This window comes from Chinchilla lanigera, unplaced genomic scaffold, assembly GCF_000276665.1.
Source record: "Chinchilla lanigera isolate Chin_1 unplaced genomic scaffold, ChiLan1.0 scaffold00160, whole genome shotgun sequence".
In the NCBI taxonomy this organism is placed as follows: domain Eukaryota; kingdom Metazoa; phylum Chordata; class Mammalia; order Rodentia; family Chinchillidae; genus Chinchilla; species Chinchilla lanigera.
This window is the reverse complement of record NW_004955561.1, coordinates 1772685-1799507: the sequence shown is the minus strand read 5'-3', so window position 1 is coordinate 1799507 and position 26823 is coordinate 1772685. Positions and strand designations below refer to the sequence as shown.

The following is a 26823-nucleotide window of genomic DNA, read 5'->3' as shown; positions in this document are numbered from 1 at the left end:
AGCCAGTTCTGGGCTTCCTTCCTCGGAGTCAGTCTCAAAGAGCCAGGATGAGAGGCACAGGTGATTCCTTCCCATGGCCAGCACTGAGGGTTTCTTGACCCCACCAGAAGAACCACCTTTCAGAGGTGGGGCCTGTGTTTAGCAGTTAGAAATGTGGGGATTCGGGTCCCAAAGGGACACAGGTACAAACCCAGGCCTGACAACTCCCCAGCAGTGATGGCCCTCGGCTCTCACATCTGTGAGTGAGGCACACAGGACTGTGCAGACCTAGAGACGGGCATGCAGGGCCACAGCACAGGGTGTGCACACTGCGGGTGCTCAGGGGGTTGGTAACGCCAGCCTTGTCCCATGGCAGTGTTGTCACCGAGGTCATACTGCCTGGTTCACCACCGCGTTTGCCCTGCCTACTCCTGCTCAGGCATCATCTCATCCATCTGTAAGGACTCACACTCAGGTTAGGAGATGAGGACCTGAGCCTGGATCCTTTCCCTCTGTAAGACAGATGAGCCAGGATGAAAGAGGAAGGCACTCGGGGCAGGCTGTGGGCACTGGGACCTCTGCAACTGGTCATCCAATCACCAGCATCACTCTACACTGGAGGAAGACCCTGCTCAGAGACCTCCAGTGTTCATCTGAGGCAACACAGCATGTCTGTGGCAGGGGTGGGACTGATATACAAGGTGTTTTAGTTACTTTTCTTATTGCTGAGATAAAACACCCAAAGTTAAAGGAGGAGAGGTTTATTTAGCTCATAGTTTGTGGAGGTTTCAGTCCATAATCAGCTGGCTCCAAGGCAGAGTGGCAGGGCAGAGGGCATCACACAGAAGAAACAGCTCGTGGCAAGTGAAGGACAGCAAAAGCAAGCAAGAGGGAGAACACAAGCTTCTTTCTGTCCCTTATATAGTATCCAGGCTACTGGGATTAAGGTGGTACCAAACTAGTCAGTGGACTGACTTAGTAATCACCCACCCTTAATCCTAGCATTGCACCATCAATCAGTCCTACACTCTAGATTCAGCCACCTCTGAAAAAGCCCTACCTATGACCACATGAGACTTTGGGGGGACATCCAGACACAAACCATAACAACAGGGCTTCAACTCCCCATCAGCAGTGTAACAGAACTTAGAAAACATGTGCAGATTGATGTGTTTTGTTTCTTCATATTTCTCTGGGTGCTAGAGATGGAGTCCAGGGCCAGCACATGCTCAACAAGCTTTCTCCCATGGAGCACCAGCCTACTCTCTACCTGCAGAAAACTAAAACTAGACACTCTATACAACCCAGTTATTCCCCTTCTAGATCTTTTCCCAAAAAAGTTAGATACTATGCTATAACAATACATGCATACCTAAGTTTATAGTAGCACAACACATAATGTTTAAATCTTGGAAACAGCCTATTGTCCATCAACAGATGAATGGATTAAAAAAACATAGAATTTATATATAACAGGCTACTACTCTGCTATAAAGGATAAATTGGAGTCATTTGGAGAAATAGAAGCACCTTGAGACCATAATGTTAAGTGAAAGAAATCAGACCAGAAGTTTAAATATCACATAACTCATATGAGAAACCCAAAGTATAAGTAATTTTAAAAAACAAGGACCTAGAAATGGAAAGGGGATCTAGAGATGGGGGAGGGAAAAGTGGGAAGGGAAGGAGAAGAAAAAGAATGAAGGTGTGTTAAGAACATGCACCCACTCCCTAAGATGAATGCAAACACATGCACTGCAAAATAAAAAATAAAAGACTTTTAAGTATTAAAAAACTACCCACCACCACAAAAAAAAGCTGCTCAAGAAAGAGGACTTCCAGAACTGCTTCAGAAATGATGCAATAAGTGTGTTGGAAGGGAGGGTCTCTTTAGATGGGAAATACTTACAGGGGGATCACTTGCAAGGTGTCTTTTGCTGTAATAATTTTTAAAAATTAAATATTTACAGTATTCAACTCTTGTGCTAGGTTTTCTCATCTGCAGAATGGAGGCAATGAGAGCTTCCCCCTTGAGGTGGTTGAGAGGGCCCAGGAGCACTTCCTGGAGGGCACTCACCCCGCAGAGCACAAGCAGATGCTGTTAGAGATGCTGCTTCCTATTCTGTGGAGGAAGCACCCACGCTGATACCCCTACACCCCATAGCCACCCAGCGCAGCTCCACCCCTCCCTGCTGAGGGGGTCAGCTGGGATGGTGACCCCTGTGCCAGCATTTATTATTATTTGATTTCTTGATGACAGCCATTCTTTCTGGAGTGAGATGGAATCTCAGTGTTTTTTTATTTTGCATTTCTCTAATTGCCAGACATGTGGACCATTTTTTCTTGTATTCATTAGCTATTTTTACTTCTTCTGAGAAGTGTCCATTCATTTTAGATGCCCATTTTTGGCTGAGTCTTTTATTTGGGAGGAGTCTGCTTTTTAAATTTTTTTATAAATTCTAGATATTACTCCTCTATCAGAACAATAGCTACCAAGAAAAAAAAAAATACTTTCCCATTCTGCAGTTTGTCTCTGCTGATCCTTCCCTTTTCTATGCAGAAGCTTTTTGATTTGATGTGATCCCATTTGTTGACTGTTGATGCTATTTCTTGTGCAATTAGGGTTCTGTTTATAAAGTCCTTTCCTGTGCCTATGTCCCCAAGAGTTTTACCTACTTTATCCTCCAGCAGGTTAAGTTTTGTTTTAATATCTATGTCTTTGATCCATTTTGATTTTATTTTTTTATCTTCTGCATGTGTGCAACCAGTTTTCCGGGCACCATTTGTTAAAGAGGCTATCTTTCCTCCAGGGTGCACTTTTGGCCCCTTTGTTAAAGATCGGGTTACTTGACATGCTTGGGATTGTTTCTTCATCCTCTATCTGTTTCATTGGTCTGAAAGTCTGTTCCTGTGTCAGTACCATGCTGTTTTCATCTCAGTAGCTTTGTAGTATAATTTGAAGTCTGGGATTGTGACACCTCCTGCTATGTTTTTGTTGCCCAGGATTCCTTTGGCTATTCTGGGTGTCTTCTGATTCCACATAAATCTTAGGAGACTTTTTTCTAGTTCTGTCAGAAATTCTGTTTATACTTTGATTGGGGTTGCATTAAATCTATATATCAGTTTTGGTAATATGGCCATTTTGACAATGTTGGTTCTGACTGTCCAGGAACAAGGGTTATCTTTTCATTTGCTGATACCCTCTTCAATCTCCCTTTTTGCAGAGTACTATAGTTTTCACTATAGAGATCTTTCACTTCCTTGGTTAGGCTTATTTCCTAAGTACTTCATTTTTTTTGATGTTGCAAGTGTTTTTAGTTGTAGTGTCATGGCTGCCTCAATTGCTGAATCAGTTCAAAACCTTTCCCTTTCATGGTCATTTTGGCTTTGGGGAAGAACCAGAAGTTGCACAGTGCAAGATCCTGTGCATAAGATGAATGTGAACACACTGTAGTGTTCTTATGAACCTGCCTTTTCATTGGATGGCATGAGCCAGCAGCATTCACCATATTTTTGATAAAGACACTCATGAAAGAGGACTTCCAGGCTAAGAATGGTGGTGCACACCTGTAATTCCAGCATTCAGGAGGCTGAGGCAGGAGGATCACTGTGAGTTTGAGGCCAGCCTGGGCTACATAGCGAGAGCCTGTCTCAAAAAAAAAAAAAAAAAAAAAAGAAGCCTCCCAGAACTGCTTCAGAAAGTGCCAAGAACAATGGGGTAAGTGTGTTCAAGTGAAGGGAAGTATTTTGAGGATTCATTACAGTGTCTTTTGCTGTAATTTTTTATTTAAATACACACCATGTTTTTTTACTAGCCCTCAGAGCTACCCAGCAGTTAAGTAACGCAGCAAGGATTCAAACTCATGGTTGGCCCAGTGCCAGTCCTCACTAGCAGGATTGTGACCATCATTACTACCAAAAGCCAGTCTAACCAAACTGTTTAAAATTATTGGAGAGGCCCAAAACTCCCAAGGGGATCAAAATGTGGCTTTCAGGACACCTCGAGATGAGGTTATTCACCAGCCACAGAGCAGCTGCTGAGCCTGCGCTTGCAGCTCCCGAGGCACACAGGTTGCCTGGCCACAGTGATGCTTCCCTTCCCAAGCTCAGAGCCACCAGCTTGCCCCATGCCCCAGAGCAGAGCTAGAAAACATTTCTTGGGTAGCTCTTGCCCTTCTTGCCCAGAGCTTCTGACCCTTGCCTTTCCAGCTGCTCTGCTGGGGTCGTTTGAAGGTGCTGTCCTCTATCTGGAGGTCAAAGTGGATGTTGTGGTTAGCCATGTGAGCCTGTGGCAACTTTCCATGGGACACAGTGCGGAGCCCCAGGCTGAGGTCAGATTACAGGCCAGGATCAGCCCCAGCTCTGCTGTGTGACTCGAGGGAGTCACTGCCTCTCTCTGATCCACATCTCTTCCCTCACTCAGCCAGTTTGCAAGTAAGAGAGAATGCTTGGCACACAGCAGGTACTGCACATTGCCGGTCCCCTTGGAAAATACCCCTCTGAGTTCTCTAGGGTGTAACAGATGCTGTCTGGAGGGACTTGCTGTAGAGACAGCCAGCCATTTGGGCCTAGTCCCGTCCACTGTGGCCCCTCCCTGCACTGGGTTTCAGTTTTGTCATCTATGGGTGGGGAATTACTCTGGTTCTCAGGGTTGCTGTGGGGATGGAGAGAGCAGCTTGGGCCAACCCACCTTCGGATCTTAGGACTGCAGACTTCATGTGCCTGCTGCATCCCTTTCTGTTTACCCCATGGGCCCAGCATTAAAGCAAGATCTCACTGCTCCCACCTACCCTTCCAAGTATGGGCTAGTCACTTGAGCTTGTTTGAAGCCTCAGCTTGTACATCTGGGAAGTGGGCAGGGTGAGTTGATTACTGTAAAGTTATTTGCCCGGAACTTGGCACCCAGACATGCGGACTGGATAGATTCTTTTTTTTTTTTTTTTTTTTTTTTTGTTCCCGGGAATCGAACTCACAACCGTGGTGCTTGCTAGGCAGGTGCCATGCCACTGAGCTATATCCCCAGCCCCTAACTGGATGGATTCTATCACTCAACAGATCCAGGCAGTGAGGCCCTCCTGCCGGTCTGACCCCACTGCCTGCTTCCTTCTGCTGTCTGCAGGATGTGCAACAGCCCAGGGCGGGGCTGAGGATGAAGGAGAGGCAGAAGCAGGGTGGATTGAGGGGGCCGCCATACTGCTCTCAGTCATCTGCGTGGTACTGGTCACAGCCTTCAATGACTGGAGCAAAGAGAAACAATTCCGGGGCCTGCAGAGCCGCATCGAGCAGGAGCAGAAGTTCACCGTGGTTCGGGCTGGCCAGGTGGTCCAGATCCCTGTGGCTGAGATTGTGGTCGGCGACATCGCCCAGATCAAATATGGTAAGTGACCCAGCCACTGAGCCACCCCCTAGAGGGGGGGCCTGGGCAGAAGGGGACAGGCTGGGCAGCCACAGAAGGCTAGCCCGGGGAAGGGTACATCCCTGAAAGCTGAACCCAAGCAGGCTGCAATCTGAAGCACTTTGGGAGAGGGACGGGCAGTGCCTAGAGGAGACAGGATTCCAGAATCCATTTAAATGGAAATGATGTAGATCATGTACCCCTGCTCCAAACCTTTACCCACAACAGACCTTGCTAACCAACCACAGTTCTGAGCTGGGAGCAGCCGCAGGAGCCTTCTCAATATTACGCTCTGAGGACTTCTACTCCTCAAAAGGCGTCTGAGGTGAAATTCATCTCCCCTCCTCATCTGGCTGTGCACAGAGGGCTGTTAAGCTAGAGAAGTTGTTTGAGAAAGCAGAAGTGAATGACCCTGGGCCTGTGACATTAACTTCAAGAATGTGGATAGGCTGTCATCAAAGAGAGGAAGTGGGTCCCAAATCCAAGCCAGACCTGGAGAAACACTTTGTGAAGTGCACATCTGGGTTGTGATTGGGCCCAGCCTCAGTGCAGTCCCCAGGCCTTGTGCAGTTCCCCTGGTCCCTTCTTTAGCTGCCAGGGTGCCATCTTGGTTTCTGCAGCCAGAAGCTCTGGGGGTCAGATCCTCCCTGATGAACTTTCCCTCATGATCATTTCTTTAGGGGATGTTCCACTTCTTGGTCCCTGAGACCACTATCTCCTACCTTTCCTTCCTCCCTCCAGGCGACCTCCTACCTGCTGATGGCCTCTTCATCCAAGGCAACGACCTCAAGATCGATGAGAGCTCCCTGACCGGGGAGTCGGACCAGGTGCGCAAGTCTGTGGACAAGGACCCCATGCTGCTGTCAGGTGAGCTGCAGCCCTTCGAGAGCCCTTGACCTTGGCTCTGGAACCTCAGGAAGTTCAGCCCCTGATGAGAACAGCACACTTAACCCTGCTGTGGGCCAGGTACAATGGTGAATGAGAAACAGAGACTCCCCACGCACGGGACTTGCCTGCTAGTGACTCTGTTTACTGAAAAGCCCAATACTGAAACCCTCTCATCAGAGACAGGAAGGCATCAGCCAGGTGACAATCTCTGTGGAAAAGCAATGTACACCAGGCCCCAGATAGTACTGGGTGTGGCTCGGCCGCAAGGAGCTTGTGGTCAATGAGCAGAGAGCGGTCATGTAAAAGTTCCAGACATGATAGTGTAGCAAGGGTCTTGGAGGTCAGGGAAGGCCTCTTCTCAGAGGCTGTGTTGAGCAAGGGTGTGACAGTGTGAGGAGAAGGAACCAGTCTGTGAGTGCCCAGGGGCGGAAAGGCAGGACTGAGCTGGAGGACCTCCAGCAACATGGAAGAGCAGAGGGGCCAGAGGTCAGGCCTCATGGACGGTGACCAGGAACATGGAAATGATTCAGAGTATGCTGAGGACTCTCAGGAGTGTTGTTGTTGTTGTGTGTTTCATTTCACTTTGCTGAGCCAGTGTCTCACTGAGTTGCACAGGCTGGCGTCAAACTCACAATTCTCCTGCCTCCACCTCCTCAGTGCTGGATTACAGCTGTGCACCATGATGCCTGGCCTCTGGGATGGTTTTAAACAGTGGCTGGTGGCATTTGCATTTTTAGAAGCCTGCTCTGGCTGCTGGGGGGCTGTGGGCAAGTGAGTGGGTGGGAAAACCCTGCAGGAGTGAGCCCCAGCCTTATTGTCCAGCCATGCTCAGCAAACATCCTCAGAGCACAGGAACTCTACAAGCTGAGTCGGACCCAGCCCCTGCTCCTACAAAGCCCCAGGCTAAATGGGCCTGAGGAGCAGCCCTATGCACACACTTTAATCCCACAGTAGAGATGTGAGGTGTTGTGAGGAAGCCAAGAAAGAGACAGAGTTCCCAAAGGAGATAGTGTAGAGCTGGGTTTTACAGACTGAGTAGGAGTTTGCCAAGTCCAATTGTGGAGTAAAGGCCCTCCTCGCAATCTGCAGCTGTATGCAAAGGCCCAGAGGCCTAGAGGAGTGTGGAATGTGTTATAAATACGCCAGTCTGCAGGGAGGGTAGTAGAAAGGAGTGAGAATCAGCCTGGGGCATTTATTTAGCCAGAATTTATTCAACCAACATCTGTTAATTAAACATTTCCTGTGTGCTGGTAGCAAATGGGACAAACAAGGTCCCTGTCACCCTGGAGCTGGAGCTTGGAATCTACTGAAGGAGACCAGCAATAAAGGAACAAGCAGGCAAGCAGGTCAGGTGGGCTCCATGGATGACGAATCAGATAAAGACACATTGCAGGGGAAGGTTCCTGCATTGGTGAGGGGAGGCCTGTCTGATGAGGCTGCTTCTGAGCTAAAATTGGAAAAAAGAGACTAGCAGTCCCAGCAGAGAGACAGCGAGTACAAAGTGGACAGTCCCCAGGCTTGACCAAGGGAAGGTTTCACCGGCCCACCTGGAACACTGGGCCACACAAGAGCTCGAGATGGTCTCTGCCCTGTGGCCTGGGCCCTGACCTCCAGGCTGAAATGGTTTACAGAAAGAGAGTACCCTTGGGGAAGTTTCCAGATGAGTCATCCAACCTGCAGATGCCCGGGGGGAGGCCAACCTGTGCTGAACGGCAGTAAAGGTTCCAGACAGTTTGGAGAAGGGACTGCAGGGCAGGATGCTGGCAGGAGGCTGGTGAGAGAAAGTGTTCAGAGTCACCGGCCAGGTGGCTTCATAGACCGGGGGTGGGGACGCACACACAGGCAGACAGCCTGGAAAAAGCCTGGATGGGAAATAGGGGCAGGAAGCAGCCAGCAGCAGAGGGTAAGTCACAGGCTGTCGGGGCAGGAGGGCCCAAAGGGAACAGGGCACCAAGTATCAGGAGATGTCAGAGGTAGCGGTCAAGAACAGATTGTTCCAGGCCAAAGCCAGAAAGAAAACAGAGTTTTGAGGGAGCTGGGAGTGTCGGGGGCTCTTCTCTGCTCTGTGCTCCTGCTCCCAACCAAGGAGAAGCTGTCTATCTGGGGAGAGGCCATGAAAACCTGTAAGTGGCCTGCAGCCCCTTGCGGCAGTTGGGAGAAACAAGGGCCCGGAGTACAGAGCTAGGTGCTCCAATTCCCTCAGGCGTCCAGTGCATCCTGGGAAGTATGGGCTGGTGGTCAGCTCAGGAGCAGGCAACTGTGAGCTTGAGATGAGAAGGACGTGATCCCAGATGTCACAGTTGTCCCCTGAGCCCACGTCATACCAATAGCTTCGGCCTTGAAGGAGCCAGCTGACTGGAGGGCCAGAGAGATGGAGCAGGCCTCTGGAAACCTGGGGACATCGCCACGCTGCACGCTGCAGCCCAAGACTTCTGTGACACGTGCTGACCCAGTGGCCACTCCCCTGGGGGCAGGTTTCAGGCAGCCTCTCCCGGAGTTCTGTCCTGTCTCGAGGTAGAAACTGTGCCCACCAAGCTGGCAGCACCCATGAGGGCAGGGAGGCAACAGAAGGAAAGCCAGTGTCAGAGCCCATGGAGATCACAGGTACAGGATGAGCTAGACTGAAGGGGAGGTTCCAGGGCAGCCAGCCTGCAATGCCGCCTGCAGGAACCCACCTGCCCGAGCACTCCCTCGATGTGCCCACCGCCCTGCCCTAGAGACCTCCTTCCACTGGCCCCTCCACCTGCTGGGGACAGCCCCCTGCTGCCTTCCTCTTGGTTCATTTAAGTCCTGCTGTCTTCTCAGGCCCCACCACCTCCATGCAGACTTTCCAGGTCATGGTCAGCCTCTGAGGCCACGCTCTTTCTGCAGGAGACACACCTTCACCCTGCACCATTCTGCACTGTGCTTGGCCTATGCAGGCACAGTCTTGTGCATTGAGTTGTACACTGCACAAACCACCTCACACAAGGAGCAGGATGCACCACATTGCACCTCCAGACCAGGTCTGACTACTGTGGTCTCACTTCCAGAGGCCCACTTACCCTTGGCCATATGCAGACACACACGTGGCTGTGCTATACTCCTACATTGGTCCTCTTGTCAGACACCAGGCAACTGGGAGTGCAGTGCCAGCCCAAGGCCTCTGGAGGGTACACCCCACTTCAGCCCTGAGTCTCCTGAGTGCAGAAAGAGAACCAGGCAGAGGTGTAGACAGCAGAGAATCTGCCCGGCAGAAGCTGACCTGAGCCCAGAGTGGTTGTGCACACCTGTGTTCCCAGCACTCAGGAGGCTGAGACAAGAGGATCACCAAGAGAAATCCAGCCTGGAATACATAGTGAGCCCAAACCTGGGCTACATAGTGAGTTCAGGGACAGCCTGAACTGCACAGCAAGAGCTTGTCTGAAAAAAGAAAGCTGACATGAGCTCTTGAATGGACTTGCATGTCTCTTCCCTGCTTCTAGCCTCTGTTTACCAGGGAGGTCAGTGGAGGTGTGATGGGGGTGGAGCCCAGGGAACTCAAGGAGAGTGTGCTCAGGACACTCTCCTTCCCTACGCCTGGGCTGGCGCCTAGCCTGGCTTTCAGGAGTGCCTGTTCCCCCTCTGCCTTTGCCCTTTGCCAGCTTTCTACACTGGCCTCTTCCTTTCCACCCTCGTGCTGGTCCCCCTCTGGCCCAGCCAGGGGCCTGCCCTGGTCTCTGTTTGCCAGGTTGTCCTGAACACCTGCGTCCAGACATGTGGCCCCTGTGTAGACCAGACACCTGCAGCACGCCGGGGACCTCATGGCTCAGCTGAACAACCCTGAAGGGACCTTCAGGGGCCAGGCAGGCACTTGCAGGGGCCTTGTGGTGCTTGGAGGCCCCTGCTCACCAGAGCCAGCGTGGCCCTTGCCCTTGTAAGGCCAAAGCCATGGCTCAGGCATCTCGGCCATATCTGGCCTAGGATACAAGCCAAGTCCTTTCACATCTGCCAGTGCACAGGTCATGCCGTGGGTGCCCTGCCCACCTCGCAGGGCTGCTGAGGGGAACTCAGGGTACACAGGCACAGCTGTCCTTGCAAACAATGCAGTGTGAGTTGCCCCACTGGGACAGGAAGAGCACAGCACCGGGGGCAGCTAACCCTAGGGTGGGTCCCCAGCACTGACAGGCAGACCAATTCTGTGTCCTCCGGGCAGGTGGAAACACTCGCCTCACCAGCTCCCACAGGTGTGGCTGCAGGGAGTGTGGACACCCAGGCATGAGCACAGCTGCTCTCACTGCTGCCTGAAGCCGTGGACACCTGGTGGGCACCCTGCTCACTTGGAGAGAGCTGGAAGTCCACACTGTTGTGGAGTCCACCTCCTGATTTAAGGGTTGGCTCAGAATTCCGATTGATTTGCAGTCCCTATAGACAAAGCAATGTGTGTGTACCCTACAATGCATGGCCTGCAGTTACTTGTTTAGTGTACTTTAAGATTACTTCAAACTTCAAGAAAAGTGGCACAGATGGTATGCGGGGAGCCTGTGCACGTCCTCCCACTAATGCAGCTCCTGTCACCAGCCCCTCTCCCTCAGTCAGGCACGTGGCCTTCCCTTAGGCACAGGTGTTTCTCCTAAGGACAGCAGGTCCCGCAGCATTTAGTCAGCTCATCATTGACATGATCTCTTCCCGAAGGAAGGGCCCGTCTGTAATCACATTCGGCGACCATCCTACCCCGGATGGGGACATGCAGGCCCTGGAAGGCTCCTGGCTGCTGCACCTCTCTGTCCTTCAGTGCAGAGCGGCTCTCTTCTCTGCTTTGTCTTTCACAGAGCCAGGGCTTTTTAACCCTCCTGTCTCGACCCCTTGCGTACCCTGAGAACAGCAGTCCCTACTATAAGAGATGCCCAGGCTTGTGAGTGTGCAGTGCTCCAGGGATTCAGAAATCCCAGAGAGCCCCGGTTTTGCCCCAATTTGAAGCTAGGGGAACTGAGGCCCAGAGCAGGAGAGCCAGGCTGCATACCAAGCCACCCCAGCTCACTACTCCTCCCACAGCCTCTGAGGACAGTGTGGCCAAGGACAGCATGTAGACACTGTCACCCTGTAGTGTGGCCTCCAAGGATGATGTATGGGCACTGTCATCCACAGTATGGCCAAGGATGGGGTGTGGACACTGTCATCCACAGCACAGCCAATTACAGGGTATGGACACTGTTATTGGCAGTATAGCCTCCAAGGATGGTGTGTGGACATTATCATCGGCAGTGTGGCCTGTTTGAGGCACCATCCAGTGACTTCACCTGGGAAGTAAATGAGCAGACACTGTCAGGGTGTCATGGAGGGCTAGGGTCAGAAATGCAGAGTCAGACAGCAACAGGGCCAGCTCCAGGGACCCCACCATACTCCCCCTCCCCAGCCAGAGCATTTTCAGTACAAGGCTGTAACCTCTTTGGGGACTTAGCCACATCCCAGTGCCTGCTGCCTGCCCCCTCAAGCGGAAGGCCAGGCCAAGCACCGAGCGGACCTCCGCCATTGCCGCCTAGGATGACACCATGACTGCAGAAGGCCTGGTCTGCTGCTCGGCCCGCACTCTCTCCATTACACTACCCTGCCTCTTCTCCATGAGAGGCAGCGGGGTGTAGTGGATAGAGCACGGGTTCAAGTTCCAGCTCCACCACTCACAGCTGTGTGACCCTGGGCCACCACTCGACCTCTCTGAGCCAGAGAAACCACAGGTGGGCAGAGGGGCTTGGGACTGTGCTTGCGCCAGAACCTACTTCCCAGTGCTGTCAGTGGGGAGGCTCTGCCTGCTGTCTGGGGCCCTGTGTTACAGTGGTGGTGGAGAGCATCGTCTGGGCCACAGTGGATAGGCTTTGCCTGGTGCTTGTGCCTGAGGCAGGAGATGGCCTCAAGCAGCCTCCCTGACCTCGCTCCTTGAGTCAGGGCTAGCAGGTCGGGGGTTGCAGGCCGACTCCCCACTGTGAAGCCTCGGTGGGTCATCCACCTTCTCTGGGCTTAGCAGCCCCATGTGTAAAACGGCTCCTCTAGCTTTGCCACTGAGCACACAGTGTACCCTACTTCCCAGGACATAAGACTGTGGGCCCACAGCAGCAGACATCTAGACCAGGCTCTGGGGCAGGAGGGGCAGTGGCCTGTAGCCTCCCTCAGCAGCCAGGTCCAAATCCCAGGGAGGGCCGTGTGTGGCTCAATGGTGGAGCATGGGCCTGGGGTGCATGAGGGCCTGGGGTCCATCCCCCACCCTGAAAAAGAAATTGAAGGGTCAGGGACGGAGTTCAGGGAAGCAAAACACTGCTCCCTCCTGCATCTTGCCCTCCGGTTCCTCAGGGCTGTACCTCAGTCTCCCCCCACAAGCCTTGCCAGCTAGGTGGGAAGGACTGAGCTTGCAGCCCCTCACTGGCTCTGCCCTCGCTGGCTGGAGGCCTGGAAATGGGGTGACATCACCCCACCCTCACACAGCGGGAGAAGCTGCTCAGACAGTGCTGGCATAGAGTGAGACCTCAATTAATCGTCCATCTCTCTCGCTTCCCCCTCAAAATACTTCCAGGAGTTCCCTGTTGAGTGCCAAGCAGAGTCCCCAAGTCCTCTGCCCCTCTACAGCCAGCACCCCCTCCATAAGCCTAAGCACTGGTCCGGAGGCGCTGCTGCTGCAGTCCCAGCCTCCTATTCTGCCCAGCTCTGTCCTCTAGCAGCGCACTGGGTCCTGAGGTGCTCTGTATCTGGTGTCTCTGTGCCTGTCTGCTGCCTTCAACCCTGGAGAGACTGTGAGCTCTCGGAGGACAGGCCCACAGGGCACCCTCCCTACGTGGCCCAAGCCCGGTGTGCGGTTGGCATTGCATGACACCTGTCTGTCCTGCCTATGACCCCATCAAAAACCTCTTTCCCCTGAGATGGAGCTGCATGCCCCACACAGGATGTAGCTTTGGTCTCCCAGACCCAGGACACAGCACATCAGACACCACTGCTGAGAGGTGATGACCTAAGCCAGCTACATGCTTTCCCATTTCACAGATGACAAAACTGAGGTCCAAGAAGGGCTGGGTAAACCCACACACCAGCTGAAGTCTGCATGTTCTGAAGTGTTCCCTGGGCAGTTAGAGGGGCTGGGAGCCACAGATGGTGTCCAGGGGCAGAGTAATGTCCTGGTACCAGGGCCTCACACCCAGGGACTGCCACTCTGCTTTGACCCAAGGCCCTACGGTTTCCCCTGGAGAGAGATGGTTGGCTGACCTTTCACTGGTGCACCTCTTGTCCCACCCAGGTGGCCCAGAGCTGCCTGGGGAGCTGCCTGTACCACTCCCCTCCTCTTCTGCCAGAAGACAGCCACACTGGTCCCCCAGGGTCCCACTGCAGGACAAGGCACAGCTCAGGGAGGTAATGGAGCAGGGCCCAAGCCAGGACAGCAGAGGCTGTGAAGATGGTTTCCTGGGGGACACTACTCTTCTTTATTGGTGCCGTGCTACTCAGGAGAACACAGAAAAGAAGGTGCAGGGGGGCAGTGCTGGGGCTACAGCCACAAGCCAGGCACAGAGTTGTGGAGGCCAAGAAGAGACTGCACTCAGGCCCTGCCCTCAAGTGATACAGGATCTCATGAGGGAGCTAGGCCTGGGCCCAGCCAGGAGAAGACAGGGCCAGCTCCAAGGGAGAGAGGAAACCCCTTGCTGGGAGCAAGGGGCTCCAGGAGAAGGATGAGTGGAGTGGGAGAAGGCATCCAGCTAGTAAGACCTCGAGCAGAGGCACGCACTGGGCACGAAGTCCAGTGAGCTGCATGGTCCAAGCAGAGGCCTCATGGCAGGAACCAGCAGGCAGGGCCAGGAGACAGGCTAGGGTCCCTTTCCGGCTCTGACAGCATTCTTTGTCCCTCAGCAAGCCATGCAAGCCCTCAGGGAAGAGGTCAGTGTGACACTGGCCAAGTAGTGTCCAGGGACACTGGTGGACATGGAGGAGAACCGGGCAGAGAACCAGTCCCCTGCTCCTGTCCAGTGCTGGGGCCTCAGGGCCGGGGCTCCCCCGGCTGCTGCCCCTCTGGCCCACCATGGTTCAGGGAGGAGAGCTGCCGGCTCTCGCTGCCACCACGAGGGGAGTGATCAGATCAGAAGGCATCTGAGGTCTGCTTATCTTGGGTGGAAACTGGCCCCCTGCATCTTTTTCCACCTCCTCTCTGCTGGGGAGATGGACAGCCGCCCTGCGGCCACCAGGCTAGAGAGCCCGCACCTCATTTTCCAGCAGCCTCTCACACCTGTGTCTGAGGCCAGGCTGTTGGGGCCTCCTTGTCTCCTTGGTAAAGTGTGGAGTAGCCTGGATATAGGTTCGGGAGACAGCAGAGCTCAGGCACCACTCTGCCCCCACCAGTGGGAGCGTGAAGGAGCTGCCTCTCGGCCAGCCTCCTGCTCCTGGAGAGCCTGTGTGAGCTCTCAGCAAAGCCAGCAGTGCCTCGCCCAGTGCCCAGGAGGTGCTTCCGGACTTAGCCTGGGCGCCGTCCCTTCTGTGCATGCTCTGTGAACACAGCCTCTGTGCTCCTGAGCCAGCCCTCACCCTGGTGACACTAGCTTTCTCCTCTGTGTCATGAGGAGATTCAACAGCCACTCTCCCAGCCCCACACGAGCCAAGCTGGTGCCCAAGAAAATTCTTGGTTAGGGGTTGTGTTAGGACCAGGGTCCCAGGCGTGGGCCTCATAGAGCAGAGTGGCTCTAGGGTCTGCCTGCCACGGGAGGCCACAAGGCCTGGGCTACTCAGCCTGGAGTCTCATCTGGAGTCACCCTGTGGTCCCCACTGAGCCCGCCAGTGGTTCACCCTCAGAGAATCTGGGCTCTGTGACAGCTTGTGGGCTTCCTGGCCCTGTGAGCCTTCCTGGCTTAGTCCCATCAGTGCACGCACAGGCCAACTACCTGCTTCCACGAGCTCACTGGAGGTGTCTGCTTGTCTCTCCTGTCTCTGCCTGTCAGTCTGTCTGTCTCTCTGCAGAGAATGTCAAGATCCCAAGGCCCTAGAGCCCAAGATGCTAGTGTGCCACACATGCAGGCATGCACGTGTACACGGGATACACTCAGACCCTAGGAGAGACGGGCCAAGTGGATGAGCCCCTGGAAAAGGAAGCAGGGGTTCCTTACTCAAGAAGTGCCTTGGGCCCTGGCCCAGATAGACGACATTGACTCTTACCGCAGAGACACTCTGCCTGGGTTTGCAGACCAAGGCTGCAAGTCTGAAGCAAATTGGGAGACAGGGAGGCCCTCAGAGATGAGCTATACTATGTCTTCATAGTCCCTTTGAGACTGGCAACTATCACATAGGATAACTCCCTCAAGGTTCAGCCCTGCCGTGGCATGTGTCAGAATTTCCTTAAGGCCAGCACTCCGTTGTTTCCGTCTTTGAATTCCATCCTCACTGTGCCACAGCCCCATGTGGCCTCAGATGCCTCACTCTGAGCCTGCACAGCAGAGGGGCCTACTTTCCAGCAGCAACCAGATTCTTTGAGCAGAAGTTGACCCAGAAACCGCAAAGAGAAGACAAGCAGAAGCAGAGCCCTTCAGCCCTACATGGGCAGAACTACCCGCTGAAGAGCCTTGAAATAATTCTGAGGCCTTTTGGAACCCAATTTGAGCAACCTAGAATTCTATCAAAGGGACCCTTAATTCCCAGAGAAGATTCATGTTAGCATATGCCACCCTTACTTAGAACTCCAAAGTATGTGAAATTAAATACACTGAATGACTAAGCTAATTATATGGAAACAAAGGAGTGAAAAAGGCGTGGTACCGTCATGGGCGTGCTTCTTGGTGGCCACACAAAACAAGGTCTAGTGGGCAGTAGTGACCAGCTTGGTGGTAACACAGGAATGAGCACCGAAGTCTTCGACCACTGCACACTGACGTCAAAATCCAGGACTGTTGTGCACTTGGTGACGTCACTCCTCGGGAGTGTTGCCTACATTCATAGTGAAGAAAGAGGCTAAATTTCAGTGAAAGGCTTGTGAAAAAAATAAAGATGCAATTTTTTTCTCATTCACATTTACAGACCCCTAAATTCTTCTCACAGATTTTTAGCACCCAGTTTTAAGCAGTGCTGTGTAGGATTTGCCTAGTATTGTCATCCTGGTTACAAATTTAAGCAGACTCTAGGTACTATGGTGAAGAAAAGTGTTCCTCGATTGACCTGTGTGGAAGGAGAGGAAGGAGAGAGAGACAGGAGGAGGTGCCACTCTGGCTCTAGCCAGGGTAGTCGGCCGTCAGGGTCCGGAGCTGGGGGGGGGGGCGGTTACTGAGAATTGAAGGGCAGCAGCGTTTCAGCCCCAGGCCCATCCCAGAGCTGCCTTCACCACTGCAGGCAGCACCCAGTCGCAGGGGTCAGGGAGCTGGGAGCTAGGGGGATGTTGCTCCTCCTATTCCACCACAAGATGGTAACTGGGTTCTGGCCCTTCCACAGGGACACACGTGATGGAGGGCTCAGGACGGATGGTAGTGACTGCCGTGGGTGTGAACTCTCAGACTGGCATCATCTTTACGCTGCTGGGTGCTGGTGGTGAAGAGGAAGAAAAAAAAGACAAAAAAGGTAAGCCCACCCCCTCAGACCATGAATGGCACTTCTAAGGCCACTTCTGTTTTTGGGGCCACTCAACAAACTAGTTATTGAGTGACTTCTTTGTCCACACCCTGTGCCAACAGCCCCTCCTCCGTCCTCAAGGCCCTCCAGGGCCAGGGGGCTCTATCTGTTTCATCTCAGGGTCTCGTCTGGGTCTCTGTCTTGTCCAGTTGTGTTTCAGAGGCCCCTCCTTCCCCTCTGGGCAGGCCCAGGCTACGGCCCAAGCTGTGGAGTCTTCAGTCACAGCACAGAATAGCCCATAGAACCTGGTCTCACTATCGCTCTGCTAAGGAGTAGAAATCCCCTTCACCATTGCTGTCTCTGCTCAGCAGAACAGGAAATCCACCCAGCACTCACACAGCCTAGCTGTATGCAGAGGAGACTCCTGGAAGATGGCCAAAAGCCCGGGTCCGCATACACCACTTGAGGTCCCCTCTCCTAGTCCCCTGGAACTGCCACCTTGCCTGAGTTCTGGTTCCTTCTCGCCACTGGGAAACAGGCCTCCTTACGCATGAATAAGGCTTCCTATGCCTCATACAGCAGAGGAAAAGTACTCCTGTGGGAGGTCCCAATCCCATCCCAGGTCTAGGATTCAGGCACCATGACAGGCTCCTCACCTGACACCCACTCGGGCTCAGGGAGTGCCTCCGTTCCCATGCCAGGCTCCTCTGTTCTCCTGCTGCAGGCTCCATGAGGGGGGTCTCACACCCAGAACCCCTGGGGCCTGGCAGGCAGGTAGCAGAGGACAGATGTCTCTCTCTGAGTCTCAGAGCAGCTCTGCTGCCTCCAGTCCTATAGACCACTCAGGCACACAGCCAGGGTCAGGGAGTGAGGCTGCCTGCTCCTAGGGCAAAGCCCATTTCCTAGTGCAGTGGTGGTGAACTTGGGGTGTGTGTGCCACAGTGGCATGCAGATTCTTCTCTGCAATGACGTCACAGGTTGTATGAGCTGCTTTTTCTAAACTAAAACCTCAGTATTCAGGTTCAATAGCAGTGTTGGCACTTTGCAATAAATAAATGGGTTTTGGGTTGCAGTTTGGGCACTTGCTTCTAAAAGATTCACCATCACTGTCCTAGGGTGTCCCCTAAGATTGTGGCTATGGCTCCACCCCCAGCAGGAACAGTGGGTGGAGTTGTTGTCTGGGAAATCAAGCTGGGGAGAGTGAGGGGTGCTGGGGTTGATGGAGAAGAGCCTGATCAGGAGAGGGCATCGGGGCAGAGTCCCTACACCAAGACAATCTGCAGCCAGGGCGGTTGGCCAGGCCCAAAGGCAGGCAGAGGGGCAGACTCGAGAGGTCAGGCAGGATATGAAAGCCTAGACACGTTTCAGTGGCCTTTGGGGCCCAGCTCAGGGTCAGACAGAAATCTGCACAGGCCAGACCTGTGTCTTTGAAAATGCCAGTAAGAAGGACTATCCTCAGCTGCCCCAGAAGTGTGGGCCGAGGATGACCCACAGATGGATGGGTGGATGCTGAATGCACACCACCAAGACAGTGTCAGGAGACTCAGTGTCACACAGGAGAAGCGGGTATGAAGGAGACATGCAGAGGAACTTGGGAAGTGGCCCAGCATCTCAGGCCACTGCGTGCAGCCCAGTAGGGACCAGGCCCACTTTCCCTCCCACCCCATCATCTGAACCAGAGATGATGTAGCTTAGAGCCTGCCAACAGCATGTTCCCATTTCAGGGTGACTCGTGTAGCTGAGTGTGCGCATGTGTGTTCGTGGGCAGATGAGGCCATATGTGCTTCTCCTTCATTAACATGTCTCAAAAATCATCACACAGGTGTGAAGAAGGGGGATGGCCTTCAGCTACCAGGTACAGTAAGACACCCCTCATGGTAGACGGGGCTTCTGGAAATAGCTGCAGCCTTTCCCACAAGGCCCCACCCCTAGGCGACCAGCACATAGCTGGAGGAAGCCCCTGGCCTGCCAAGGCTCTGCACTCCCAGCTACTCTTCTGTGTCCTGTGTGGTGCCAGCCAGCAGGACAAGCAACACCCATTCTGTCCTCTGACCCCTCCAGGGCTTCACCCTATCAGCTAACGCCAAATGTCCCCAGCACCATCCGACACCCTCAGCCCTGAGCACAGCCTGCAAGGCCTCTTCACTATCCCTGACCCTACACCTCCACCAGCACCCCATGGAGCTCACCCTTGTTTCCCACCGCAAGTCACACAGCGTGTCCCGGTGCAGCAGCACCCCTTACCCACAGGGCCTCTTCTCCCCTGGTCCCCACACCAGTGAAGAGGACAAGGGCTGCACACATTTCCTCAGCACTCTCAAGTCCTAAATGAAGGAGATGGCTCTGGTGCCTTTCTCGGGGGCCAAATGAGACATGCTTGGTGCCTCCTTTTAAATGGTGGGGTATCTCACTGGAGGTTACCAGGGTGCTCTCTGGAGTGCTGGTTAAGGAAGAAAGAGGTGGCAGTAGGTAGTAGCCTACCTGGAAGACACAGTCCTGAACCACCACCGGTGGCAGCTGCTCCCCGGGGTTCAACGACACAGTGTGATGGTGGTGACAGCACATACCCTTCCACATGCTCGGGGCCCCTACTGTCCCTCTCCCTGGACACTTCGCACTGACGCCCAGTCACAGACACTCTGGCCCCAAAGAGCAGCTAGACACTCTCCTGGCAGTCGCTCTGGAGGAGACCCACCCAACCTGCTAGGCCAGCAGGCCCAGACCCTGACAGAAGAGTGCCATCCCCCACCACCTGCCCGCCCTCCATGCTTCGTCCTAAGGCCTCCATGTCTGAGCCCCCTCCCCTACTCCTCTGACATCTCCATGGGAACATTTCACCCCCACATTTGAGTTTCTGGTTTCCAGTAGAGGTTTGATTTTGAGAATAGAGTGGCATGGTCCCCACTGGTGGGTTTGTGTCTTTGTGGTTGTTGCTTCTCTCATTGTGACACGCTGCATTTTCCATCCCTCCCACCCTCCAGCAGCAGACGGTGCAGCAGCTTCAAATGCTGCAGATAGTGCAAATGCCAGCCTAGTCAATGGTACGTCTCCATGGCAAGCTCTCTCGGGTGTGGGTGATGGGGTCTTTCTCCTCCACCCTGAATCTGGGCTTTCTTTACTTCTTCCGGACCACACAGACCTTGGATGTGCATGGCCACCTAGACAGCCACCCTTTCACGTGGGGCAGGCACTTAAGGGTGGAGCCATGGCCTGGGACTCACTGCCGCCGCTTCCGGCTACCAAAAATGTGCTGGCTCTGGTTGGGTTCTAGACCTTAAGGAACCTCAAAGTGAATATGGCTTTGGCTTCAGATTTGGCTCCAAGAAGCAGCATCTTGCCCAGCGTGGCCCTCCCCTAAGTGCACTCCTGCTGTGGCTTCAAGAAGCCGAACTGGGGTCGGAACTTGAGCTGAAGCCGGCATCTGGATCCTGGTGAAGGTTCTCAACTTCCACTAAAATCTCCCAGAGGCAGGAGGCAGGGAACCCAGGTGGCTCCACTCCTTGGCCCCACCACATAGCATGGCTGAGACACTGGGAGACATTACTTCCTCTTCTCTCCCAAGGAGCACACTGGCCCGCACGGCCTGGGCTCCAGCTCAGGTGTAGACTGGTGTCTCTGGATGTTGCCTGTGCTGAGCGTCTGTGGGTCTCTGCATTCTCACTGCTCCCTCCTCGGGCAGTGGGTGGGGGTGGGGCTCCCATATCCCTGAGCTCTGCATCTTACCCTACTGTGCACAGGCAAAAAGAATTCCATGCTCTTGCCTCCAGCCTCTGATTTCTGATCTCTATACTCCCCCATAGTCAAGGCAACAGATGAGGCTTCTCTTGACTCAGACAGCACCCTTGTCACCAACTTAGATAACATGATAGTGACCCAGGTTGCTCAGGAACAATTCAGAGCCCTAAGGGCCCGGCCATGAACATGCTATCCCAAAAATGCCAAGAGAAGGGCCAAAGGTCTTTGTTTTCCTGAGTAGCTGCCTACCAGGCCCTGGGCTTCAGGATCCTCACCCCTTATATCATGCACCCCTCACCACTCCTGCAAAGCATGGAGAGCCCCGTCCTGCCCAGCTTCCCATTCCCTGCCCCCAGACCTCTGGCCAAGCCACCTGCCTTCACAGTGGCAAATGGCAGAAGCACCTCAAGGACTTCTAGGTTGGGGAAGCCATGTGCTAACTCTTAGTAGGACTATTTCAGGTCCAGGAGGAGGAAGAGGACAGCTTGAGATGTGGGAGGCAAAGACAGGGAGAGTGATGTGGGGAAACCTACGTCTGGGAGAGGAGGAGCCAGGAGGTGACACCTAGTTCTTTGAGTGAAGCATCTAGACCCCAGCTCGGCTGGCCAGTTCCAGAAAAAAAAAGAGTTTTGCTTCCAAACTGCAAATCAAAAACCACAGTATCCCAAGCAAGACTATGGGAAAGATGAGGAACTTTTATTTCATAACCTGTCGTCAGACGCTATTGCCAGAGACTCGTGCTCTCCATTCATTTCAACCTTATGACGTCCCATGACACAGGCTGTGCTATTGCCACTTTAAAGATGAGGAGACCGAGGCTCCGGGAGGCCAAAACTAGCCAAGGTCAGTGAGCTAGAAGGCAGCAGAGCTGCGATTTAAGTGCAGGTCCCAGGCAGGTTGGCTCCAAAGTGTGTGCTCCTCCTCCTGATCCAGAATTTGCCATCGTGGTGCGTCTTGTAAGTATTGCAGGGAAATGAAAAGGTCTCCCTCCAGGGAAGGACCGTGCTCAGGGGTGTTAAGAGAACACTGGACCGAGCTGGTTCTTCTTCTCAGAGCTGGAACTCGCTGGCACGGCGGTTGGTCATCCAGGGACCCCTGGACTGATTTGATAGCAGGACCTCTTCTGGGAGGACCCTATGCATTGCTGTGCCCCATTGTATATTTGGGAAATAGTGTTGTGAGCCAGTGCTACTGAAAATGTGATCAGAGAAACCAAGGGCCCCATGTCACCTGGAAGCCTGTCAGAAATGCAGAGTCCTGGGCCCCGCCCCAGATCAGCTAAATGAGAATCTGAATTTGAACAAACCTTTCAGGCTCCAGGAGAGAACACATTAAAGGTTCAGAGGCATGAGACTGAACCCAGGCAAGTGAGAGAGCATTCAATACAGTGCCCCATCTTTGTGACTTAGATATGGAGAAATAAAATTGGATGACAGTGTCCCCCTCCCTGGGTCTGTTCCAGTGATTTTTGAGGCATTGTGATGCTATTATTACTGCTTTCTTTTACATGTATTCACATGTCACTATTTAATATATCACTCAGAGTTATGGCTATAAACATAGTTAGTACCTGTATGTATCCTGTACTTGGAAGGAACATCTCATAGCATCACCCTGGCTGATGTGGTCCCATTTCAGAGGAGAAAGAGGAGGCACAAAGAAAGAGTGACATTTCTGTTGATCAGGTCACCTTACCAGACTTCCCCAAATCTTGGCTCTTCACACCCTCATCCCTCGTGATACTGAGAAAGAAAAGGCTCATGGGGAGCTCCGTGCCTGGAATCAAAGAAGGGCCTCCAACACCCCAGCCCCCACCCCATCTCATCCCACTTCCCATCCCCCTGGACCCACCGTGGTACAGGGTCAGGCAGGCACCAGTTTGGCCAAGAAGAGCCCTAAATAAGTCCTTTGCTTCTGAGAAACTGGACTATCTATGCTGAGGCACTCCCAGAGCACAGCTCCCTTCCTCCAGCATGTATGTGCATTGGTGATTATTTTTCTGGCCACACAATCACTATGGCAATAAAAGAGGAAATTGCTGGCTGGGTCTAATGGGTGCGCATACCAGCTAGCACATCTGATAATGTGCAATGCAAATAAAGGCCCCTATGAGCCTTCTAAAAGAAACTATTAAAGCCAAGTCCTCTGGTACCCCTTAGCCTAGTTAGTAAAATTATTTTAAGAAATAAAAATAATAGTTGTTCATTCTTGTTTGCTCTAAAAAGTTTTCTCCCTACCATTTTTAAATCCAGCACTTTCACATCTGAGCAGCGAAGATCTCTTTCTTTAAACTCCGGGGCAGGCTGCTGAGCCTTTGCTAGGAGGGGAACAGGGACAGAATCAGCAGACACTGGGCAGCAGGGCTGGGCAGCCCAGGAAAGCCTGCTCATTCTCAAGTCCCTTGTGAATTCTTTTAAGGCTGCCCTGTGAGTGCAGGCTGCCTCTGACCATCCCTTGGCCTCGTGTCCTCCTCTATAAAATGGCAGTCTTGACAACCCTCCTGCCCCACCTTGCGGGGACCCACGTGAGATGTCAGGGGCTAACAGCCCTCATCAACAGCCAAAGGCTGAACCATGAGAGTGGCAATTAGAGCGGGAACCTTTGGGCACTCGGAGTGTTACACAAAGGTGGAAACTGAGGCCAGGAAAGGTGAAGCCATGCAACAGTTGGTGTCAAGATCTGGGCGACCTTGCCAGCAGCCCTCTCCAAGTGCCCTTCTCTGGGCTGAGGGGCTTCTGAAGAAGGGAAAGCAGTGTGGAAATATGCATGCACCTTGGGGCCAGCCCTGTACTTTCCCCAACCAAAACAGAGGCAGGACACTTCCCTCTCGGCATCTCCAGTTCTCACCAGTTAATGGGTGCAAGGCAAGCGTGTCCTTTGTCAGAGCAGCCAAGGCAAGCATTAGATGAGCTCATGGAGGCTGACGGGACTCAGCGGCTGGTGGGCCTGGCGGGAGATGTCTAGGTGGCTGACCTTCTCAGACCTCTGCAGGTGGCAAGGCCCAAAGGCCCTATGGACAGGAGGCTGCTGGAGAAAGGAGGTGTCTCGGGGCAGAGGCTCGGCAGGGGCTCCCCAGCAGCCCTTGTTGCAGGATGAGAGTTCCAGACTTAACCCTGCCCCACACTAGGCAACATAGATCCTAGAATGGGATGGGGTGCCCAGGGAGTCCCTCAGCCTACAGGGATGTCAGGCAAGGGGTCATCCATGCACAGAGAGACCCAGAGGAAACAGAATCATCCCTCCTGGACCCAGAAACAAGGGGATACATTGTCCTCAGTACCCTTTCACGTGTCTCACCATTCCAGAGTCTCTCTCTCCCTCTTTTTCTCTGTCCCTCTCTCCCTCTGTCCCTCTCTCTCCCTCTCTCTCCCTCTCTCTCTCTCTCTCTCTCACACACACACACACACATGCTGTCTTTCTCCAAGGTGTTTGCGTTTTTCTTTGATAGGAAAACAAAAAGGAAGTAGCTGAACAAATTTCTCTTTGCTCCTCTCCGCCCACAAATATGCCAGCCAAATTTATCATAAAGGGCTGGTTTGGGGGCCTGGAATTCTCCTTCTCCTTCCCACCAGAAGACTCTGGTTCCTTTCTCCCTCAGATACTGTCCTGTAACCTGTAAAATGCTCAGGGCCAAGATCATCCCCACAGACCCACAGAAACCCTCCCTCACAAGCCCCCAAGGCCCTGCGTCTACCGGGTAGCCAGGCTCCCCTCGGTCCAAGTCTCTCCTTGGCCTCCCACACAGTTCAGCCCCTCCTGTCTGTGATGTGAATGTCTGTGGCCTGTTGCGTCTTTGTGCTGACCAACCTGTGTGGTCTGTTCTCTGTTGTCTGTTAAAATTCTCTGTCATGTAGGTAAAATGCAGGATGGCAATGTGGACGCCAGCCAGAACAAAGGTAACCCTCTACACTCATGGTTCTCGTGTCCCGAGTCTCCTCCCCACCAAGCTAAGCGCCACACCCAGGGAGAGGAACTCGCTAAGCCAGGGCAGATGCAGCTGTGCCCACAGGGTCTTTGGAGGTGCCACTGTGGTTCTTTGGGGGCCAAGCTGAATAAAGACATGTTGCCTGTGAGGAGAGGGGACACTGCTAAGTCAGTGTCTCCCAGCCTCTGGCTGCTCCACTGCCCTCTCCGTCAAAAACTTGAAGCTGAGGCTTTCAGGGCTTTGCAGGTGGAGGGAAAAGGGTAGAATAAGAGCTGGCTTCATCTCTGTCCCAAAGGCCACAAGCCTTCTGAGGGCGGCATGCTGGAGAGGCCGTAGTAGTGGGGCTGGGACTTAGCACCTGTGCATGGGCACACCCTCTGCTACTTTTGAAGTCTTGCTTTTATCCCTCCTGTCTGCTGCCTCCCAACAGCATGCCTTAAAGGACACGCTGGGAGAACCCAAGCTCTTTGACTGATGAGCAAAGGACAAGGGACTGTTCAGGGTAGAGTCTTTGGCCTTGCAAAGACCCCCCTCAGGCAGCAGGATGGGGTCAGCAGTCCACTGCTGCTGGGCACCCCAGATTCCAGGTTCAGGGCAACAAGTGCCGTGGGTACCAGAGACTCCAGTTGGGAGAGGCAAGTCCCATGCCAGGCTTCTGTGCCAGCCCTGAGAGCACTGCCCTGGGCAGGTAGGGTGGGGGCCGTGTGCTGGCTACAGGCTGACCCGCACCTGTCTGTCTGTGTCTGTGTCTGCATCTGCGTCTGTGTCTGTGTGTGCACATGCATGCTCTGCCCCTGCAGCCAAGCAGCAGGATGGGGCAGCCGCCATGGAGATGCAGCCTCTCAAGAGTGCCGAGGGTGGCGACGCCGACGACAAGAAGAAGGCCAATATGCACAAGAAGGAGAAGTCCGTGCTGCAGGGCAAGCTCACCAAGCTGGCTGTGCAGATTGGCAAGGCAGGTGAGTGTGCAGCAGGACCAAGGCCTTGGGCACCTGATCTGCAAAGGGAGGGGCTCCAAACAGATGGCCCTGAAGGCCAACTCTGCTCTGCCGCAGCAGCTGAGCTGAGTCCTGCACAGAGCAGGCACTCAGCACTTAGTAGGGCAACAGAATGAATCAAAGGTCAGGCTCTGTGGCAGCTGTCTGCTCTCTAGTCCGGCATGGTTGTGAGAACTTGGCCAGGTAATTTCTGAGCCTTTGTGTCCTGGTCTGTAAAATGAGGGTGGCACTAGTTTCTACTTCACAGGTCGCTAGAGATAAAGGAGGTTACATAAGCAGAGCATTTAGCACTTGGCATGTCCGGTGGCTGGAGAGGGAGCAGATCTTGCAGGGCTTATTGTTCTAGGCCGCATGGATCTTATGAGCACAGTGGTCGCCAAGAAAGATTTGAGCAGATTGGTGGGTTGGAACTTATAACTCCCCCAGCTACAGTGCAGAAAAGAGATCGAAAGGGCTGAGGGCAGTGCAGGAGCCCAGGGAGAAGCCCACTGTCTGAGCCCCACAGGACAACCAGGCTTTCCATCTGCAGCAGGAGCCAGTCCTGTGCAGGGGGAGCCCAGCCCTTCAGCGCACCCTCAACTCCCCTGCTGGCTGCAGATGTGGCAAATGCCAAGGCTTCCCCACCTGGCTGCTCCCTCCTCCACAGCTGTCTCCCCGGCTCTAATTATAGACACCACAGCATAGAGAAGGAAGGCAAATTATAGGTCTGGCTGTCTATATTTAAACTTGGGGCCTGGTGACAGCTCCAGGCTTCTGAGACTTGGCTCCCGCTCTGCCACTGTCAGCAAGGGACAGAGCAAGCTCCGAGGCTCTGCAGCTGGAGGTAGGGTGGGATGGGCCAGGGATTTCCTCCATCCACTGCCATCACTGTCACAGGGCTCAGGGGAGACACAGTAGTGGTGGGGAGGGGCCCAAGCCATGATAGTCTGTGGCCTTTACAGTCCTGGCCCCACACCTCCCCCTGCCCAGAAAGAAGCAGGCAGTCAGCTACACCAGGCTCACAACCCACACCTGCCTCTTCCTTGGGCTGAGTGCCTTGAAAGCAGAAGTGAGGTGTTGGGCACAGGACATATGGAGGACACCCTCAGGGTGGTCCCAGCAGGGGAAGGAGCTGGTGCTGCAACCATTTCCAGAGACAGCTCCTAGTCTCGATCACTGGGGCCCCTGGACTATGCACCACAAAGCAGGGCCTGTCCACCTTGCAGCACGTAGCTGGGCCTTGGGACACTGAGCATCAGGTAGGGGTGGGTGCCCTTCCAGGCCCTTCCTGGCAAAGGGACTCCAGTGGCCCACAGGTCACCCTCCTCCGGCAGAGGGTTTGAGCTGGCTCCCAGCCCCTGCAGCTGCACCTGCACCTCGTAGGAGATGGGCACACTGATGTTGCAGGT

At 53.7% G+C, this 26823-nt stretch overlaps 1 protein-coding gene across 2 annotated transcripts in view; it reads left to right on the top strand.

Annotated features, from left to right (window-relative positions):
- Atp2b2 (ATPase, Ca++ transporting, plasma membrane 2) overlaps positions 1 to 26823 on the top strand; it is a 123973-nt gene that overhangs the window by 52400 nt on the left and 44750 nt on the right. For both annotated transcript variants that reach the window (XM_005413071.1, XM_005413077.1), the window contains exons 5-11: positions 5099 to 5356; positions 6116 to 6241; positions 16661 to 16786; positions 18600 to 18632; positions 19759 to 19818; positions 24367 to 24408; positions 25238 to 25396. In XM_005413071.1, the coding sequence (XP_005413128.1) occupies positions 5099 to 5356; positions 6116 to 6241; positions 16661 to 16786; positions 18600 to 18632; positions 19759 to 19818; positions 24367 to 24408; positions 25238 to 25396 (804 nt within the window). The remainder of the gene's footprint in view (positions 1 to 5098; positions 5357 to 6115; positions 6242 to 16660; positions 16787 to 18599; positions 18633 to 19758; positions 19819 to 24366; positions 24409 to 25237; positions 25397 to 26823) is intronic.